The following is a 21,330-nucleotide window of genomic DNA, read 5'->3' as shown; positions in this document are numbered from 1 at the left end:
TCATATTAGTATTGTTTTATATAATACAATAAAACTCAATAAAGTTAAAATAAAAATTAATATAAAACTGATATGAAATTTCATGATAAACTTATTATAAGGTTTATGAGAATTCAGTAGAATAGTATCAACATAATTAAGATGGAAAAATTGGAAGATAAAGGTTTACGTTTCCACAATAATAGAGCTTGGTTAAATATCTAAACAGCTAACTTGCAAGATATACTACTCAACTCTTTATACTTATATTGCCCCTGTTTAGCGCAGTCAGATAGTAAGGCAAATTCTGCTGATCCTTAGAAAAGTTTCACTATTATGGAGCGCGAGTGTGATCCCTTTCACATTACTTTTATGAGCACGCCAGCAGTTGACGGGGCCTATGCAAATGTTATTGCGTTTACTAAGAAAACATAGCCTCAGGGCTCAAGATATGTCGTATTCGTTGATATAACTTCGAATGCATAATTGAAATATCGATAATGCTATGACTTGTTCAAATAATTGTGAATAAAAATATCGTTGGTTTCCAGTAAATATTGGGGAGAAATGTATTCTACCTCTTTAAGTGGAATGCAAAGCTGATTTCAAGATATTGTCGAATGGAATGAGATAGCTTTTGATCCCAAAAGCTAATTTCTGCCAATTCAAATAAAAAAATACAAGATGACATTTGAAGTTTACAGGTAATAAATTAAATTTTAAATTGTGTAATTATCAACTTACATAATATTATTATAGTTAATGATGTATTTAGTATAATAAAAGTAGTTTTTTATACTGCGGTATAATTTTGTCTTGTATAACCTCTACTAAAAAAAGGATGAAAATTAATACGCTTAAAATCTTTGTATTTGAAATACAGTTCTCAACTACTTTGTTAAATAATTTGAGAGTGTCTAATCTGTAAGTTTCATACGTTGTCTTCAGCAGAGAACATTAACTAATATTTAAAAAAGCGGTAGTTTAAAAAGTATTTTAAATGAATATTATTGTGTCTGTAATTGTAGGAATAAGATTTGTATGGGAGAAAATCTTTGTAAAATCGTATGAAAGAGTGAAAAAAATGGGTTAAAAATCTCTATATATAAAAGTGAGAAGAAGATTTGGGTATTTTCTTCATAAGTATAACCTGTGTGAAGTTGGAGTTGTAAGCTAGTTATGAATAAAAAGATATTATTCGTATTTGTCTATTGTTTATTTTTATTTTTTTCAGGTCAAAGTAATTTTTTAACCATATTTAGTATTTACTCTTAGTTAATTACAATCACATATACCTATAAATTATATAATTGATTAGTAATCTATGGCCCCGACATAGAATGTGCCATCCCTTCCTTTCCCGTAAGTGTCGTAAAAAGCGCCTAAGGGAATTTAATGGTCAAGAAATGGACAGCGTCGTCCCTTTTAAAACGTCGTAAAGCCTAACTGCTGTTGCCAACCCGACTGCTAAGCATGACAACTGCTGGCGAAACCCCCCAAGAGAGAGGCGTATGTTTAGCAGTTGACAGTCAATATCTGATATGATGATACCTATATTACTTACATTATATAGGCATTATATATAATGTAAGGTGAAAATACGATATAGGGTATGAAAGTGACAATACATTTGTGAAAATGATATTATCGTTAGCGCGTCAATACATTACGAACGTAATTTACAGGGGATAACCAATATTCGTGGAAACGATAGATATATACGGAACTGAAAATCCTTTACCAATATCTCTACTATGCATCCGATAAATCGCAAATATGTTCTCGATTTATGTCGTAAATATTCTTTACTATATCTGAACGTATGCAGATTGGAATGGCCTGCACGGGGTAGATAACCCGTAATTTTGTCGAATACTTCGGCAGGAGACAGCAGTCTGCGGCAGCATTCAATCCTAAATCTACTAATGAATCAACTTTGGTGCAGACTGGCGCGTTGCCCGCCGAATTGAACTTTTAATTGATTTGACATTATTCCGTTTGTGGATCCCGAGCGATTGCGACGCCCCTTCAATTATAACTCATCTTCCAATGAAATGATCAAATGAAAATTAATTTACGAAAGTTAAATGAAGTTATTAAAACGCTGGCGAAGATGTCGTTTACCACAGCAATCGATTCAAGATTGATATAATATTTGCTTGTAAAATAAACAAAGTTCTTTACACTTAGGTAAATTGAAATTACGTAAATTGTAATATTTATGCATCTAGATAATACATACGCATTTCGTGTTAGGTTTGTAACGTTAAATATAATTATATTTGTTGATGGAATTTAGAGAGTATAAGCTATTAGATACCATTATAATAATGATAATACTATTATCATCACCATATTAGTCGTTCAGGCCAATGTTAAGCAGTGGACAGTCGTCCCACACTGTGTTTGCCCGTACGAGGTCGCCAGTCAAGAAACCTTCTTCCCTATCGGTTGTTGGTTCTTCGAGCTAAGTGATCAACCTATTGACACTTGAGCTTGCTAATACTTTGGGCTATGTCGCTCATTTAGGTTTTGCGAATATTCCCATTTCGGATTCTGTCACGTGAAGAAACTCCGAGTACATATAGCTCTCTCCATAGCTCCATAGCATAGTGCATACGAACAACCGTGTAGGACCACGTTTAGATGGAATGGGTTTCGTACTCTGCTTCTCTACTCGAATAGACATAGTAGTCTTACTGAACATACACTTCACTACTTCGATACATCTATAATCAATCTGACACCGCTGGCGGGACTGTAATACCGCCCATGTCTTGACCATCATAATCATAGTCTACAAACGCCATTCATAGTGGCAGATTAATACTTTTCTTAGCTTTTTATATTGTGGTTATTAGGTACTTTCTATATATTTGCAAGTCTATACTCAGTGGGTGGAAATGGCAAAGTTCAGTCGATAGCTTGTGAGGTTCGTTCCGAACTTGCAAATGAAAAGTTAATGTACAACTTTGTGACAGCAGCGGCGACCTTCTGACTACCTACAGCGAAATGAATCTAAACTTTATAATTATTTCCTACGACAATGTCCTAGATATCCAAGATAAAATCAACAAATGGTAAACAACAACTAAGTAGGTTAAATGCTTGTCGATTGATTCTACGTACCAGTGGGATAGTGTTCACTATCATGTCTCAGATTAAACAATATTGAAGATACGTAATGATGTTTACAGTCTACAGGAGAGTTAGTCGAAATTTTAAATAGAAATAGTGAGCTAGCTGTAGCGTCGATCAAATTTGAACAATCAACGAGGAATTTTTAGTCGTTGTTAAAATTACTTCTTTACTAGCAGTATCCTACAGTTTTTTCGGCGTGAATTTATATAATTAAAGTAGGTACCCTGTGTATTAATCTAGAATACAGTCTCATTTTTTACGAAATTTCATTAACATTATTTCAGCTGTGACTGAATAATAAACATTTAAATATCAAACAAATATCTTTACAAACGTTCACATTTATTATGTTTACCAGTAGACTACTCGTAACATTAATAGTTAATGAATGTGAATTGAATTCTCGTCCGGCTCTTGTAGTGAGCAGATGCGTCCCGTAAAATTAATATAAATTTAAAAATCACTACAAAGTAATTTACACCTAATTATTTCCAGTGTTGTGTCGATAATTGATTGCAGCTTTAATATAATCTTTAACTAAAAAATACTTTGACGTCAAGTGCTTGCATAGTATATGCTACGAGTTAAGTCAAAACATGTCCGTTCAACGTTCGCCTCCCGAAAGAAGATCTTCATCACAATCCGATTTATTTAATCTAACGGACAATGCTTTTGTATCTTTGAGAAAGCGCAAAGAACGTGATGACATTGACAGTCTTGAACTTCGCGATGAGTTAATTATGATGGTGTCTAATATGAATAAAAACCAGGATTGTATGTATAGTCAACTACAGAAATCTTTGGAAGAAATAAAAGAACAAAACAGAACTATAGTAAAGGCACAGAGAGGAATTGAGGAAAAATTGGAAGTAATAACGGCTTCACATAATGATCTAAATAACAAAGTGATCTCTGTCGTTAGAGATCATGAAATAATGTTAAAGAGAATACAGAATTTGGAAGACACATTAGAAGAAAGCCTACGTATCCAAAACGCTACTTCAATTGAAATACGCAATGTTAATATAATTGAGCAGCAGGAACTCCCAGAAATTGTTAAAAAAATACAAGATTCCTTAAAGATTACACTAAATGACAGTGAAGTACGGCAAATCTCCTTAAAAAAAGTTGGGAAAAATCAGCATAATATAATTGTTCAATATCAGACTATAAAAGCACGTGAAGAAATTTTAGCAGCTGTAAAGAAATATAATATGGATCATGAGGATAATAAACTAAATAGCTTAACATTAGGATTAAAAGGAGAAAAACGACCACTTTTTATATCGGAACTCCTCACTTCGAATACGAGGTTACTTCACTATCAGGCCAGAATGCTGAAAAAAAACCACGGATTCAAATTTTGCTGGATAAAACATGGTAAGGTATTTATCAAAAAATCTGATAATACTCCTACCATACATGTCAAAATGTTAACCCAAATTGAGGCATTAAAAATGGATTTACCAGGCTTACAAAATTGACTATGCTCTGATATTCTTAATCATAATACTATATACTGTTACATTTATTTTTACTTTATACTTTACTTTGTTAATTTCAGATTATTTTTTATGGATACTGCATGTGTTGTTGCTTACATTTTAACATATACTCATACACAAACTAGTTCACTTACATTACATTTACATACGTACATATTATATTCACATTTTATTTACATTTATATACCACACACAAGTAAAGCTCTCATCCAATGCTTATCTGAAGATTCAATATTGTACTTCCTTATGTTCATTAAATACTGCATTATTGACTTTAAATATAATGAATAATACACTAGAGGTATTAGATGACATTGACTCCAGTGTCAATGTCGGAAGTGCAATGATTGTTGATGAAGAGAAGCTCTATGGTACGTCTTTGCCCATTTCTGAAAACGCTCTTAATATTTTTACACAAAATATACGTAGCATCAATAAAAATTTTGATAATCTTACTGTTTTATTGGATCGTATTAACTTTCAACAAGATATAATTATTCTAACTGAGTGTTGGTTGAACAAAGATTCTATTATACCAAAAATTCCGACCTATAGCTCATATTTTACACAAAACCATTTAAATCAGAATGATGGTGTAGTTGCTTTCGTTAAAGACGACTTAATTGTTAAAGTAAGCGAATCTACAGATATAGTAGATGCAAACTGTCTAATACTCACACTCCAAAATAATTTTGCTATTATTTGTGTATATAGACCTCCATCCTATCAAAATACTGAAAATTTCTTGAAGTCACTGGATAAAGTCCTCACAAAATTAAAACAACATGCAAATATATTACTCTTAGGCGATATAAATATTGATATAAAACCCGAAAATAACAGCACTAAAACAGCTGATTATTTGGACCTACTTGCATCTCATGGTTTGCTTCCATCACACGTGCTACCTACTCGTGATAAAAATTGCTTAGATCATTGTTTTGTGAAAACGATAAACTCAGTAACCACAATGGTTTGTAATACCTCAATAACTGACCATTGTAGTATATTAACAACATTACAAAAGACACAAATTTCAAGAAAGAATAAAATACCTACAATTACTAAGGTAAACTATGAAGAAGCAATTAAAGAGTTGCAATTCATTGATTGGCAACAAATTTTGACTGACGATGTAAATATGGCTACAAATATTTTTATTTCAGAAATAAATAAGGCTTTCGAGAAGCACACTACAGTTTACAAAATATCTAGGAAGAAAAGAATTATTAAACCCTGGATAACTCCAGGGTTGATACGATGCATACGAAATCGTAATAATTTACAACAAAAATTAAAAAAAGACCCTGATAATATGATTCTCAAAATAACTTATAGTAGATATCGAAATACATGCAATAACCTCTTAAAAAAACAAAAACAACTATATTATAGACAACAATTATATAAATATAATAATAACCTCAAAAAGCAATGGCACATAATTAAAAATCTCTGCTATCTGGATAAAATTAAAAATAACTCATCTGAATTGATCAATCTAAAATCTAGTCCCCAAATTTCGTTAAACTTTATTAATACATATTTTGCGAATATTGGAGCTAATTTAGCTAAGAATGTACTTGACGAAACCAACTGCAATGAGAATGAATTAGCTTCCAAATTAAAAAATACCACACCCACGGCTGGTAATTCATTTATGTTATTACCAACAGATGAGACGGAAGTAAAAAATATTACATTAGGACTAAAAAACAACTCTTCAACGGGATGGGATGGTATTCCCACATCTTTTCTAAAAAGTGCTTGTCCGATACTTACAACTCCTATTACAATAATTTGTAATTTATGTTTTTCCAGCGGCGTTTTCCCTAATGCATTAAAAAAGTCGATTATTATTCCTATATATAAATCAGGAGACAGTGATTGTATTTCTAACTTTCGTCCAATCTCATTACTGCCAAGCTTGTCTAAAATTATAGAAAAAATAATTAATAACAGACTTATAAACTATTTAGAAAAACAAAATTTACTTTCTTCTAATCAATATGGATTTCGATCAGAGAGATCCACAGTTGATGCAGTACAGCGTGTTACAACATATGTGTCCTCAAACCTAGACGCTAATAAAAAATGCTTAGGCATATTTCTAGACATCAAGAAAGCATTTGATACGGTTTCGATACCAATACTTCTCCAAAAACTTGAAAATAAAGGTATAAGAGGTATCCCTTTACAACTTTTTAAAAATTATTTACAAGATAGAAAGCAAGCGGTTAAAATAGATAATTACATTAGTAAAGAAGAACAGAACACCTATGGCATACCACAGGGCAGTGTCTTAGGACCTACATTATTTCTTGTATACATTGACGACCTGTGTCGATTAACTTCACCGAATGTTGAAATCACTACATTCGCAGACGATACTGCTGTTATGATATCTGGTGAAAATTGGATAAAAGTAGGCAGAGACGCTGATAAAATTTTTAACATAATAATAAAGTGGTTAAATAACAACCTACTAACATTAAACAAAGAAAAAACCAAATTTATGACATTTAGTATAAAAAATAACACTCAACCTCTTAATGACTCCATAGTTATTAAGGTACACCATTGTAGAGATACCGTTAATATATGTAATTGTTATCGTCTTAATAAGGCAAATTCCATACGATATCTTGGTTTAATTCTTGACCAAAATTTGTCATGGAAGGAACATATCTATTTATTGACAAAACGAGTACGTAAGCAAATATACATTTTCAAAAACATTAGAAATGTCTGTGACTTAAACTTATTAAAAGTTATATATAATTCATTGTGCCAATCTATCATCTTATACTGTATTCGTATATGGGGAGGCTGTTTTAAATCCCTTATAACTTCATTAGAGAGGGCTCATAGGGCTGTTTTAAAGACTATGACTTTTAAGCCAATAATGTATCCTACACATAAATTATACGAAGAACTAAAAATATTATCAGTTCGTAAATTGTACATAAAATATTTAATTGTGTTCCAACACAGATTACCAACTGACGTAAAAACATTAAAGAGAAGAAAAGATAAAATATACTATGTTCCTGGTTTTAAGACTAGATTTGCTCAAAATTTCATAAGCTTTTTGGGGCCATATGTATACAACAGAGTATCAGCATGTGTTGAAATATATAAGTATTCTACGTATTTGTGTAAAAAAATAGTTGATAATTACTTATTGGAAACGGATAATAATGCTACCGAAAATCTAATGAGAGTATGAATAAACATACATACACACATACACACACACACATTCACACACATACACGCACACACACACACACACACACATACACAACACGCATGCACGTGCGTGCGCACACACGCATATTTTACATAATATGTACATATAAATCTTGAACACAATCATGCATGTCTATATTTAATCTTTATTAATTGTCTCTTATAGTTTTGTTTTGGTTATTTGGTTATAGTTATGTATTATGGTTTTGTTAAGTTATTAGTCATAAATAAAATAATGTATACTTAAAAACAATTAAATAGTCCAAATTCATAAAAAGGATACTGTGACGATTATGTATACATGCGCATTTGATTATATATACATATCCGTATAAAGTTATGTACACAATTCTAACAATGAATTATCTTAAAGTTGCGCATTTACTATGTTCTAAAAATGCAGCTCGCTTTGTTTACAGTGTATACAATATTGTACCTTATTGCAATCAAGCATTAACTCACTTTTGAACTTTTACGGATGAAATTGTCTTTGGTTGTTTACATTTCTTGTCACAAACATGGATTCATACTTGACCGTGATACAGTATTTCTACTAATACGGCGGGTAGAAGAAAATCCTCAGCACTTTGTATAAATCTAAATTCATATAAACTTGAAATTAGTTAGTGTCGAAGAATTTAAATTTAAGTTTCATTTAAACTATGGGAAAGGATCGGAGAAATAAACAAAATGATGTCTCTAATACTTTGGTTAAATAATAGGCATTAGTGTACCTACATAATATATGTACGTACATACGTATAATAAAAAAAAATATTATTATTACCTTTGCATTATATAAAATAGAATCTTTATGAGTAGGTACGATAAACATAAAATATGTTCATAATCATAAAACATTTTCGTTGCCTAAACTACCCTCACGTTACTTGGCGTTGATGTTACAAAGTAGATACATTTCATTTCATTTTTGTACTGTCTATTTTGATGTAAAAAACCAACATTGGTGGGTGGCGATTGTCATTTATTTGTTTCACAGAATAACTAGTGTACTTTCTTTATTTTTCTGGTCTGATCTTAAGATTTAATATGTTCTAGTTGTTAAGCCATCACGTTGTGTGAGATCTATGTGTATACTTGAATCGTGCTGTATGTATCGAATCAGTTGTATAAAATAAATATTATTATTATTATTATTAATGTTGGTCTGAAAAATCAATTCATCTGCGACATAGACTTCATTCGTGAGAAATTTATAGGTAATAATATGGTTTTATATAGATATTAATATACCTTTTTATGCGATGGTTTAACAACATCGATAACAAATTAAATCGTTATTTGTAACAATAGATATAACATAAAAATATATTTCAGAACAAATTTTCCACCCTTAGACACGAAGGTCTTGAAGAAGTACCACGTAAATTTATACCACGGAATAAGCACTCAAACGTCCCAAGAGTTATACCAAAGACTAACCGTTACTTTCTCAGATAAAAATAATACCGACGTTGTATTTTACGCGAACATTATTAAAAAAGAGTAAACTGGCTGATATATATGTTTAATCGGTTTCAGTGAGCATGAACACAGACCGGGAAAGAGTTATGTGGTTGAGCCTTATATGTGAGTCGTGCGCACGATTAGCGGCGACTCGCTGAGCCCGCACAGATTACACACGCTTGGTGCACAATTCTAACTTTCAGCGGGTCATTTCGTCATGTATTCCAACTATCTAATCACGTCACAATCGTTTAGACTAATTTGTAAAATCGCTTCGTCGATTCTAATGAAATTTTGTAAATGGATATTATTTGCTGCAACTTGAGAGATAAGTTTTTATCCCGATAAGTGACGCTGTTGTCAAGATCTTACGAAGCCAGGGCAGGGCCTAGAGGAATGTTTTAAAATTTGTAGGGATGTCTGTTATTTAATTACTTCCAATCGTTTGAATGGATTGGACTTAAATTCGAAACAGATAGACTAATCTTAGATAGGATATATTTTGCTCTTAATTCACGCGGGTAAAACTGCTGGATGGGACTAGTTAAACTATAAATTTTTGCAATCCATTTTTGAGTACTAGAGTATGCTGTTAAATGATATTTAATGTTCACAAAACAAGCTGCTAGTTACGAAATATTTGAAGAGGTAGGTATTTTAAAATCTGAGAAATATCTCAGACTCTTTGAGCTTGGGCTATTATCAGTAGTTAAATAAGTACTAATTATTTAGTAGTAATTACTAAGAACTTATTTATCTGCCTAAGTATTTGGTATATGTGATTTTCGCATTTTTTTATACAACTTCTAAGTTGTAAGTTGTATGGCAAACAAACTAATGGCTGACCTGATGAAAAGTGGTAATCTTCGTCTATAGACATGAGCAATACTATGAATATAACAGAGTATACTTTTTCGCCCATGATATCCTCTATTCGTTGTCATTCCTGAAGACTCAGGTGTTATTGCTCTGTACCCTGTAAAGTCACTGTCATATCCCATCCTGCACACCGAAACACAGTCAAGCAAATAAAAGTGCTTCATGGTAAAAACCTGAATGGAACACAGGTGCCCAAGCAAACGACTTTTGTACAAAGTCTCTCTCTGATATATTATATATGTATATAAATTGGGCCTTTAAAAACGGAAAGATTGGATTGCAGGCTTTTTGTGAGCGCAATTTAGTGATATCTCTAGTCTTCTGATCATGGTCCTTAAGTAATTTAGTCCAAGTAATAATTCTTGAGCCTCACGAGTTCTGAATTTGAACTATTTTTTTAAATCTATGAAGGTGGAATGGTCATTTTGTCATTTAACGTAATCAATAATTTTCAATCCAAGCCCTTTTTCGAGTTAATCAAAGAGAAACGATTGTACAAAGATTCTATTTTTACATACATCTTTTGCTTCATTCAAACTCTCTCTTCTCATATATTCCTCTTCCAAACTGTGAGATCTACTTTGTGTCTTGATTCAGCGCTCAGAGCGAACTATAACTAGATCAAAAACCTAACCCACTTCCAGATGACCTATCAACTTGGTATTTGGCATCAAGGCTTTTATATATAGGTTTTTTATATTCATCAAGTCATACTCAAGTCTTGTTTGTACGGTACTCATACTGTTGAGTTGATATAATACATGCATTGCTTTTCTTACATTTGATTTATTGATAAAAACTGGTCAAGCCAAATCTTGAGCTTGAATTACATCCCAAGTGAAATAAATGAAATGTGTAAATAATTATCTGTTAAAATTTAAGATTTTATAATACCTGTTAAGTAGTAGTGCCCAAAAACAAGATATTTTTACATAAATTCATTTTATAACGTTGCATTTTCTTGTAACTTGTATTGTATATACGAAATGTGATATGAATGTAAGTATTCTAATCAAACACAAATTAAAACGACGCATATTCGTAATATTGCACTTGGCTTTATTTTCACATTTATATTTTTGATGAAATTATAATCTACTACAGATTACAAAACGAAACTTAATATGTCAACTGCTTAATACTTGGGCCATCGAAAATAATATGCATTTATTAAAGCATGTAGCAGAATGCACGACACGACTCATCGACTCACCAGTGCCGCTCTACGGTTATGCCTTGTAGAACATAGCGTCGCGGTTTCCTCGTCCCACACACCGCCAGCTGAGCAGCTCCGTTGAAATTAAACGCACGCCTAAGACCCGTTATAAAATTACATTAACTTTATATAATACTGTAAGCTCGGTTAGGAGTAGTCGATTAAAAGGGCCATATAATGATAATTATCTTGCAGAATATAACGACATACCCGTAGTCTCATTAGCCTTGATATCGGTTTATGTCTTTTGCAAGTGCCACGAAATAAATCGTTCCAGTCAAAGGTTGGCTGAACAATAGTGAAGTGGCAAATTACCGACAGTGAAGTGAATTAACCATTAAAATGTGAGGCTCCTTTCCAAAAGGGAGGGTATTTGTAGTCACCTCGAACTGAACTTGCCTACTAGCAAAATTATAATCTGGTTCTTATGATGTTATAGCGACATAGAACTCTGAATACCAATATGAACTTTTTTTTATAATTACAGGAAAAGCTGATTCTTAATCAAAAGTGGAATTTTAAACGTTACGCCGATGGCTTCATCTAATGCACAATTATATTTCTCAAGAACCTGTATAGAACTTCCACGTAAAGTTCTAAGAATTTTCCAAGTTATATCACAGTTTTATGATAAAGAACATTTGATCACGTATCTATAGACCTTGTAGCCTGATCAAAAATTGAGTGCTTCAAACAGAATTCGTTGGATAGATATATTTGGCTCGAATTAAAACTTTCAGCATTCAGTGTTTTCACTTCCACTTTTTCTATTTACTTTTCTATTAAACTTTGTTTTCTGTAGATACGGGATGAGGCAGTCTCGAGATTTATCTACGCGATACCGTTCTATTTGGCCGAGGGAAAATTCAATTTGGTTTTTACCTGAGGGTGTTCCGTGCGAACCCTCGCATCCTCTCTTTAATGTTGTTGCTTTCTTTGCAACAAAAATAAACGTACTATTTTACAGTATACTCTAAATTAGATATGTAATTGAAGATTACAAACACGTATCTTTTAAGTCCTTTTGTTATATATACACAAATGTGACACGTTCTTCTCTACCCATCACAGACTGCATACAAAATGATAAATAATTATATACCTAATAATAACATACGTGGCACAATTAAATTATTCAAAATCCATTCATATAGTTAAGTGCTAAATTAAAACAAGTTCTTATAAATTCTTCTCAATTGAAAAGGCTATCAACTGGTAATTTATTTTATATCTCTAAAATAATTAATTAAAAGTAACAATACCTAGACTTGTCAGCAAACATAAAGGGATAATTGCTTTTCTCAAAACTTTATACTAATTTTTAAAAAGTGGTAAAAGCTTGAAGTTTTTATGAAACACGCAAAGCTTATGCCGAAATATATGTACCTATATCGGTGTGATGAATTGATTACTGTAAATTTTTAGGTATATTCTTATTACACATTTCAATTTAATTACCATTCCGCATGCTTTGTGAACACACGAATAAACATTGTAAAGTACATTTATCCCTCTGCTTACTATAGCTTAGTGAGACTATTTACAGCACATTTGAAATACTCATTATTTACATACTTGCATTTGGATGGATTTAACGGTATGTTGTGGTAAAACTGTAATTAGTTTACAAAATAAGTTCTGTCATCAATATTTAGAATTAAGCTATTCATTGGGTGTTTTTTGTTTGTAAAGATGTGACCCAAAACCTTTAATGTCTTTGTGTAACTTTAGACGTTTAAAAAATAACATTCTTAATGTCGACAATGGCGAAGAAAGCAGTTGACAAAAGCGATTTTGCTATTTTCATTTACTTTCCATTATTCTTTAACTCGTTTGTCATTCTTTTCTCTCCGCCCGACGCGCGTAAAGAAGAAGAATGACGGTTGTTTATGTTTACGTAGTTAAGTGACTCTGACTAGGGCAGAAATAAGAAACAGGCAACGAGATTTTCTTTTCAGTCGCTAAGAAGTTGAAATGCGATATGCGGACAATCTTTGCAAAAAATATTTAGTATTGTTCGTAACGAGTTTATATAGTGCGGTGGGTCATAAGGGCCGATAAGTTCCCTTTTGTCTGTCGATAAATCGAGATAGGGGAATGTCTTATTAAAAAATTGTTATGTAATAGGTACAAAATATATAGATAGGCACCTAATATTGAATGTAGGCTGTAAGCGTTTTCGAAAGTATATTTGAGAATACTTTCCAAGTAGAACAACTTAAGCAAGTTATGTTTTATTTTTTGACTGGCTAATATAGGTTCAAAGTTATATTTCTTCTGTATAGGATTTAAGATATTTTTCAGAAAAATTTAACAGTGATTTTATTGGCAAAATTATTAAGAAATACAAGAAAAAATTTTATTGACTCCAAAACATTATTCAAAACAAATCCATGAGTAAATACATTTTACTGCGCGCGCGAAAAAGAAAAAAAAATGTCGGACATTCTATTCGTCTTGTCCTCTTTTATATATGCCACATGCGGCAACGAAAACGTACCGTCTGTCGATATATTAGTTTATTTATTCTTTACTGCATAATAAAATTTTCTACAAAAGGAGAGTTTAATGCCGTATGGCATTTACTATGATTAACCATTATATTGAAATAGAAAGAATTTTAATTTGAAGGGCAGTGACGGCAACATCTTTGTGACTTATATTTGTGGTTTCTTTGTGATATTTATTTTTAACTGAACTTCAGCGATCGGGAAACTTGACTAGTGACCTTTAAATAAAACTTTAATATGTACTTATTGTATATCTCTATATAGTATATAAAACAAAGTCGCTTACCGCTGCTTAGACTTTTGAAACTACGCAACAGATTTTAATGCGATTTTCATCAATAGATAGCGCTTCAAGCGGAAGGAAGTGTATACGTATATTTTAATATTGTTTTTGTATTAATTTATTTGATAATTGTTCAAGATATCTAAAAAAATCAAGTCGACAGAGATTTCATCAAAAACACTACCCAATCCGTTTGAGACATAACAAAACAATTTATGGTCGGACTGTATCTCTTTTATAGGTCTATAAAAAGTCCGTGATGGTATATTTCTATCTTTTAAGGATAGCATACTATACCCATCTAATTTATACTCGACGCAACAAGCTGATGCAAAAAATGTGAGCATATCTGCCCATGTGAAGCCGGAGCGAGTCTCTAGTTTTATTTATAAACAATGGCCAATAAAGACTCCATTTCTTGATTCTTGAGCACACTTTACATAATGTGGGCCCGATTATAGTAGCTGGACAATATCTTTGATGTCGATCACTTAAAAACTCGTACAATTTGGAGTATTATGAATCAGAGTAGTCCATAATTAAAATCAGTGGCGTAAGAAATGGTTTGCATCTCGAATTTTTGGGTTGCGTTGGGAGAGGGCGGACTAGTCTTGGAACTCCTACTATATAGATTATAAAAAACATGTACTTTAACTGGTACATTAAATTCACAAATAGTGACTTGTGTATATATAGTTAATTACTAAAAGTATTTTAGCAATAGCAATATTGCTTTTAAAAATTCATTTAAAAATATTTATATTTTCATGATAAATGTAAAAGCAACCATGTACATTATAATAACGTGAGCCGTGTCATCTGACAACAAATGTAGGTACCAAGTCTTATTTAAGTATGTATGAGACTAATGTAGAGTGAGTGATTTCCCTAAAGACAAGTCTATTTTGTGTACCGTAAGAAAACAGATAAGATATAGGTATGTAGACATCGCTACATAAATTATCTTTGTACTAATTTCTGAAGGCATGATTTTTTTATTATATCGACTGGTTCGTGTATATCAGTCCTGTATCCTATGTAAGTAAGCAAGATTACCATTGAGGTCGGAAATGGCCAACTCCGCCTGCACTTACATTAATAAGTACCAGTGAAGGATGATAAGTGAAGATAAGTGAAATCAGTTTATATGGTTTATCGTGACGAATTTATGTAGAATTAACCATGATGATTACTATATCAATTTGACTTATTAACAATGGGATTAATACTTCCCCTTATTAATAATCCCTTCCCCATGGAGGTGGCGTCAGCAAAGACAAACGTAATGAGGTTTTTCTTTATGTCTCGCTACTGTGCGCTTCACTATCAGTTCTCAAGGGTTTGAATTAATCACTTAGTCAGACAAGCTTACGTCTCGCTGAGATATCGTTAATTTAACACTTAAAACGTTTTTATTCGAGTGGATAATTGCAAGGGGGCGGTCGTAATGGCCCACGTTCGGCCTCAGCCAAGATTGATGACGTGCTGTGTTGAAACATTAAAATAGCTGACTGAACATTTGAATAAGAAATACTCTATTGCTCCTGGGATTACGCGATGAAACGATCGTTTGTATTTTTTTTTGCTATGGATTTGGAATACATTTGAGAGAAGTGAGGGGCTCCGTGTGATATATTACTTAATAATTCGAGGGTGACTTTATATTTTGTAAAATTGCATGTTTTCTTTGTCTATGTTAATGTGAAATTCTTTTTACTTTTTACGCAACTGTAAGTGATTATATAAATGAATAATTTATGTAAATATAAACGAAATGCTGTCTGTTTACATAAACTGTATATTCATATATATATTGTCTTTAGATGTATTACACTGTGTTAAAAAAAAAAACTATTTAAGCTTGGAGATAAGTTTATATGTGATTCCTGTATATTTTGCAATACATTAATTATATCAATGAGATAATAAATTGTTACATTCATGTTATTAAGGATTTATTGCATATAAAATACTGTCTAATATGAATTTAAAAGCAATATGTATTTACTTATTTAACATAAATCTATAATTCATCTCGATAAAAATATATTATATTTATAGAGTTAATTATGAATTTAGACAAATGTCAAATTCATAATAGCAAATTTAAACTAGATTAATTATTTTCTTTTTTCAGATTCTTAAGATTGAATGGAACTAGATTTTCGTTATAACGTGATATCTATATTAAAATGGAATATACAAATGTATATTAACAAGTAAATAAAAATAACCAAAGTAGCATATTTTAGATAATATTAGTCCTAAAAGTACGTTAGACAACACATATGTTATTCTTATATTTCATGAAGTGAAATGCACGGCTTCGCCTTCGCTGATCAAGACATCTTCCATTCCCCTATTAGATAAAGATTTGTAAAAAACGCCTTTCTCACAGGGTGGCCACATATGGAATCCCTAGTTTTTGTTGTACTTGGGTAGATTGATATATTTACTTTTTCTATATACTAAAGGACATAATGTTGTAAGCTATGTTTGAATCAATATTTTTTCACTTCTATTATCCTATATATTATTTTATACTATTCCATAGTGGACAATCAGATAGAAGATTATCTATAAGTTATTAAGAAAACAATATCAAGCTAGAATCTAAAAACGTCGGTTTATTTAATTGGCAAAGGCAGCAATTTACTCCCGAACAAACGACAACTTACTACTGCAACAAGCTGACAGCCTGTCTGATAGAAAGTGGCGACTATATGACCTAAGATAGGAATAACATAATGGACATCACTGAATATATCAGCGCAATGCAAGACACTGTGATGCAAAGCGCTAAATGCCTCCTGAAAAAGACTTCCGGATGAAACCTCAACAAATAACGGAAACGACAAAACCTACTGAGTTCATTAATTTCCCATTACATATGTATATAGATATCGAATAAAAATTAACATAAGTGTTAAAAATAATATCACTGTATACTCTGTGATGTATATCCCTGATAAGTTCACTTATGAAGATGTTCCACAGAGAAATAGCTACTTTGCGGCAGAAACACAAGGGGTAACCATGCAGACGACTTTTGTTCGACTGCCTCTAGTATATTTGCATTCCAATAATGTTTGCAACCCTAAAATTGTTAGTATTGAAGCGAGGCTTCACTTACGTTAAGTAGCAGCGCACGAAATAAGGATTTAATCTATGTAAATCAATGTTTTATGTAGCCCCGTGCAAATTTAAATGTTATTTCAGGTAGCATACCCACTCGCGAATCCGGACCCTGTTTACAATGTTAAGATAATGTTAGAAAAACAACGATACATTTAGGGGAAGGTTCGGGGGCGCTAATCTGATACTGAGTGAAAAGATTTAGTGTACGCCCTACGAAATTAATCTTCGCCATTTATATTAGGTAGGTATGAATGTATCTACATTTGGAGTGTTTTGCAAAATATAATTAACTTTCATGATTTTATTCAGGCTATATACTTAATATTAAGAATTTCTACTCGGAATCTCTAATGTGTATTTTGTGTTAAAGAATTATTTCTGTAAAGTATAAAAAATCCTGTTCATTCTACAGGAAAATATCTAGGTACTGGTACAATTTCGAAGCGCTGTACTAATAAATATAGAATGAATTTACTTATTCATTCATATTGAACTATATTTATTACGATGATGTCTATATATGGAAGAATACAATATTTATTTCCCAAGTGGCCTACGTATAAATAAACGCACAACGGACTCGCGTATTCTGATGCCAGTGTTTGTACGTAGGCATTTGAATTCTTTGTCGACTTTGTTAACAATATTAGGTAGTGCAACGGAAACCTCCGTTTCTATTTTCCGTTTGGTTATATTGCACAATATTTGCAATATTGAATGCGCGAGAACACACGGCCCCGGCAATGGATAGAAAATACCGCCAACTGAGCGCACTATTCCAAGTATATTGCTATCCGATAGTGGGATGATATTGGAAATTCCTATACGTGACGTACCTAATAAGATAGCAACAACATATGGTAGCAATTTATTTAAATTACAAGTGCTAGTAATGAATAGAACCAAGTTATTTATTATGAATAACTTTCTTCACAAACTATATAGGTTTATGCACTTATACTTACTTATGTATAAAGATATTTTCTGCGTATGTATTTGTTGTATTTACTTATAACACAGAATAGAATAAGTAGTAACAACACCAATATTTTACAGTAAAGTTATATAGATACCTGGCTACAACTTATAAGTTTTCCTCGACGTCTTTTGTGCATATATTTATTATGTTTAGTTGTTTTATAATTATTTTATTTGCAATTAGCTATTATTATTCCTGTAGCTTTATCCGTGTGAATTAGTATATATAGTATCCTACGTGCTAAGTTAAGATATAATCTATGTGTGTAACAAATTTCATTCAAATCCATTCAGTAGTTTTTGCGTGAAAGAGAAATATCCATCCATCTTTACAAAGTTTCACATTTATAATATTAATCTTATTAGTATAATAAAAATGCAGCTAGACGATTTCTGAACATGGAAGATCATTAAGAAAAAATAATATGAAGGGTCTTAATAAGAATAATAGAGGCTAAAACGATGCTTTTTAAAAAATTTGTTCGTTTGTGTATCTGTTCCAGCATCACGCAAAAACTACGGCACCAAATCGGATGTGGTTTTTACAGTTCTGTTATATGTTTTATCTTAATACTACTAGAAGTGGTCCATTTACTTGATTTTCCTATTTCTGAAATCAACGCATACAAAGTAGCAGACAAAAGCTAGTAAGATATAAAACAATGTTATAAGATTGCCTTATTGTAGCACTATATAATTCATAATTTAGTATAAACATATAGAGTCGAGGTAATTTGGAAATGTTTGAACCCTAAATTACCCAAACTTATTTATGCAGTGACATGCTTAATCACTGCAGATACTGGAAGTTGTAAGGGCTCGTGTCAAGTGCTAATGAAAATAGAATTCATTAAGCACGGAGAAGTAACAAATGACCCAACTTTGATATCGCCAGAAAAACAAACACTATAGGAAGTGGACATTTTTGCGCAAATATAATATTTAAAACAATTTTTTATTTATTAAAATTGGTATTATTTTTTTTATAAACTTTCTGGGAGATATAAGATCTAACTTACATCCCTTCGCTGAGAAAATATTGTTAAATTTTTTTTAACAATACAATAAGTGAGACCAACACAGGCATTGAAAAAAAACTTAAAATGTATTTTTTACTGTACTTGGAAATCTTGAATAGGCTGTCGTAAAGATACGAAAGCGCAATAGATACAAAATTAATATAGATTTAGTAAATTTTTTATATTATGAATTGCAAAATTTATCAAAATCGGTTAAGATTTGACGAAGACATCGAGTAACATGCTCAATAAATCATCAACTTGTCAAATTAAAACTGTTTTTTCAAATTGTTAAGAAATAATAAAGAAAAATTAAGTTATATTTGTTTTTATTTTAGTACAAATAAATATATCATAACATATGCATTATTTGTTTTATTACAAGTTACTAGCTCATAAAATTAATTTCAATGTTTAAAAATACCTTAAAACTAATCAGAGTCATCATCGATAACGGCGCGGCGTTTCTTATTAGCGGGTTTTGCCGGCAAAACTATGTCCTCCTCATCTTCCTTTGCGCTGTCATCTGTAGATTAAATTTATCTAATTATAATATTCATTCTTATTTTAATACGAATAAATTTAAATAATTTATTAGGACATTATTTCCTGTCGTTCACAGAGAAAATAGTTTATATTACAATAAATTTGTGATAAATATAATTATTATTAATATTCATCTATCGACAACATAACGCCAGATTATATACGGAGTAAGCAGAACACCTTATGTTATCGGCTGCTATCCTTATTTTCGTTTGCTGTAGTTATTTTCAATACTGATCATATACTTAATGAGTTACTAAGTTTAATAATGATAAACAAAGAGGGCAACAGATAAATGTAATAAAAAAGTTTTATGAGTATGAAAAAGACTTTATTCGCGTGATAGCATATATTGATTATCATATTGTAAGATGTCAATTAATGCCCGTTTCCATGCCTACTACGTGTACGTCAAATTTAATGACGTCAACTTCTATAAGTTGTTAAGGCGCTAAGAAGTAACAAATGAACATATTTTCACATTTATAATACAATTAGTATCACGTGGCATGGCTTTGCGTGGTACCTACGGACATTTAAGATATGTTTCTTCTACTAAAATTACATTCAAATTCATTCATACACGTGTATGTATCAATGTGTAAAGCACATATCTTTAAAAATTCTCACTTTTATAATATTACTGTGTAAGTTATAGGAAAAAAATAAGTATATCTTACCACTATTTGCTGTAGGCAAATCTTTCAATATGTCCTCAGTGTCGGGGAACTCCTCTTGTTCCAATGTTTTCTTCGCAAATGATAGAATATCATCATCGTCATCATTTCTATCAAGGCTTAATTCTTCGTATTCGTCTATTTTTTGCATTTTCGCTTTTTTACCTCTTTCATCAGGGTCTACGCTGCGACTCCTTTTACGGCGTACTATATCATTATTTACACTTTTATTTGTACGAGTTGGAGTTTCAACATTTTCACGTAACTTTCTCAAATTATTAAATAAATCATCATCATCACTTGATTCGTCATTTCCTGATTGCTCCACACTTTTCATAGATTGCGATTGTTCTACATCATTAGCAGTGGGTATGTCCGTTAAAATAATCTCTTTATGGACAGCTTTCATTATAATTTCTCTTCTTTTTCTTATAGTTTTAAAGTGTAAGCTACTTTGTATCCTCCAGAAAGTTTCCTGAACATCCAATGTATAGTCAGTCGATATTTAAATATTAATTATTGAAGAGATTCCATATAATTAGAAAATATATAGAGCTTCCTAATTAAATTGAAGTCTTTTACCTTTATTTAATTAATTTATTTCACGAAATAATTTTAACAATTTCATTGTAGGTATATTCTTATATATTATTCATATTCTTTATAAATAGTGTTACAATACAGCAGATCAGTATTATTTTTATAACTAGATATTTAACTATATATTTTGGTTTATTTTT

General features: G+C 31.4%; 2 protein-coding genes across 4 annotated transcripts in view; one reads left to right on the top strand and one right to left on the bottom strand.

Moving 5' to 3' along the window:
• The window catches only part of LOC113515375 (protein timeless homolog), a 43,390-nt gene that overhangs the window by 8,107 nt on the left and 13,953 nt on the right, over positions 1-21,330 (bottom strand). For 2 of the 3 annotated variants that reach the window (XM_031911210.2, XM_026899557.3), the window contains exons 21-22: positions 20,594-21,065; positions 19,680-19,893 (exon numbers count right to left, since the gene is read on the bottom strand). In XM_031911210.2, coding sequence (XP_031767070.2) covers positions 19,799-19,893; positions 20,594-21,065 — 567 coding nt within the window. In that variant the 3' untranslated portion in view covers positions 19,680-19,798. Of the gene's footprint in view, positions 1-19,679; positions 19,894-20,593; positions 21,066-21,330 lie in introns of those variants that run through there. The other variant, XM_052893283.1, reaches the window with a different exon arrangement.
• LOC128200311 (uncharacterized) lies at positions 3,717-4,604 on the top strand. The gene has a single exon (XM_052893376.1). It carries the CDS (start codon positions 3,717-3,719, stop codon positions 4,602-4,604), a length of 888 nt encoding a protein of 295 aa, XP_052749336.1.

This window comes from Galleria mellonella, unplaced genomic scaffold (assembly GCF_026898425.1).
Source record: "Galleria mellonella isolate WM207_F2 unplaced genomic scaffold, CSIRO_AGI_GalMel_v1 utg173, whole genome shotgun sequence".
In the NCBI taxonomy this organism is placed as follows: domain Eukaryota; kingdom Metazoa; phylum Arthropoda; class Insecta; order Lepidoptera; family Pyralidae; genus Galleria; species Galleria mellonella.
The sequence above is the reverse complement of the archived record's forward strand: the minus strand, read 5'-3'. Positions and strand labels throughout refer to the sequence as shown.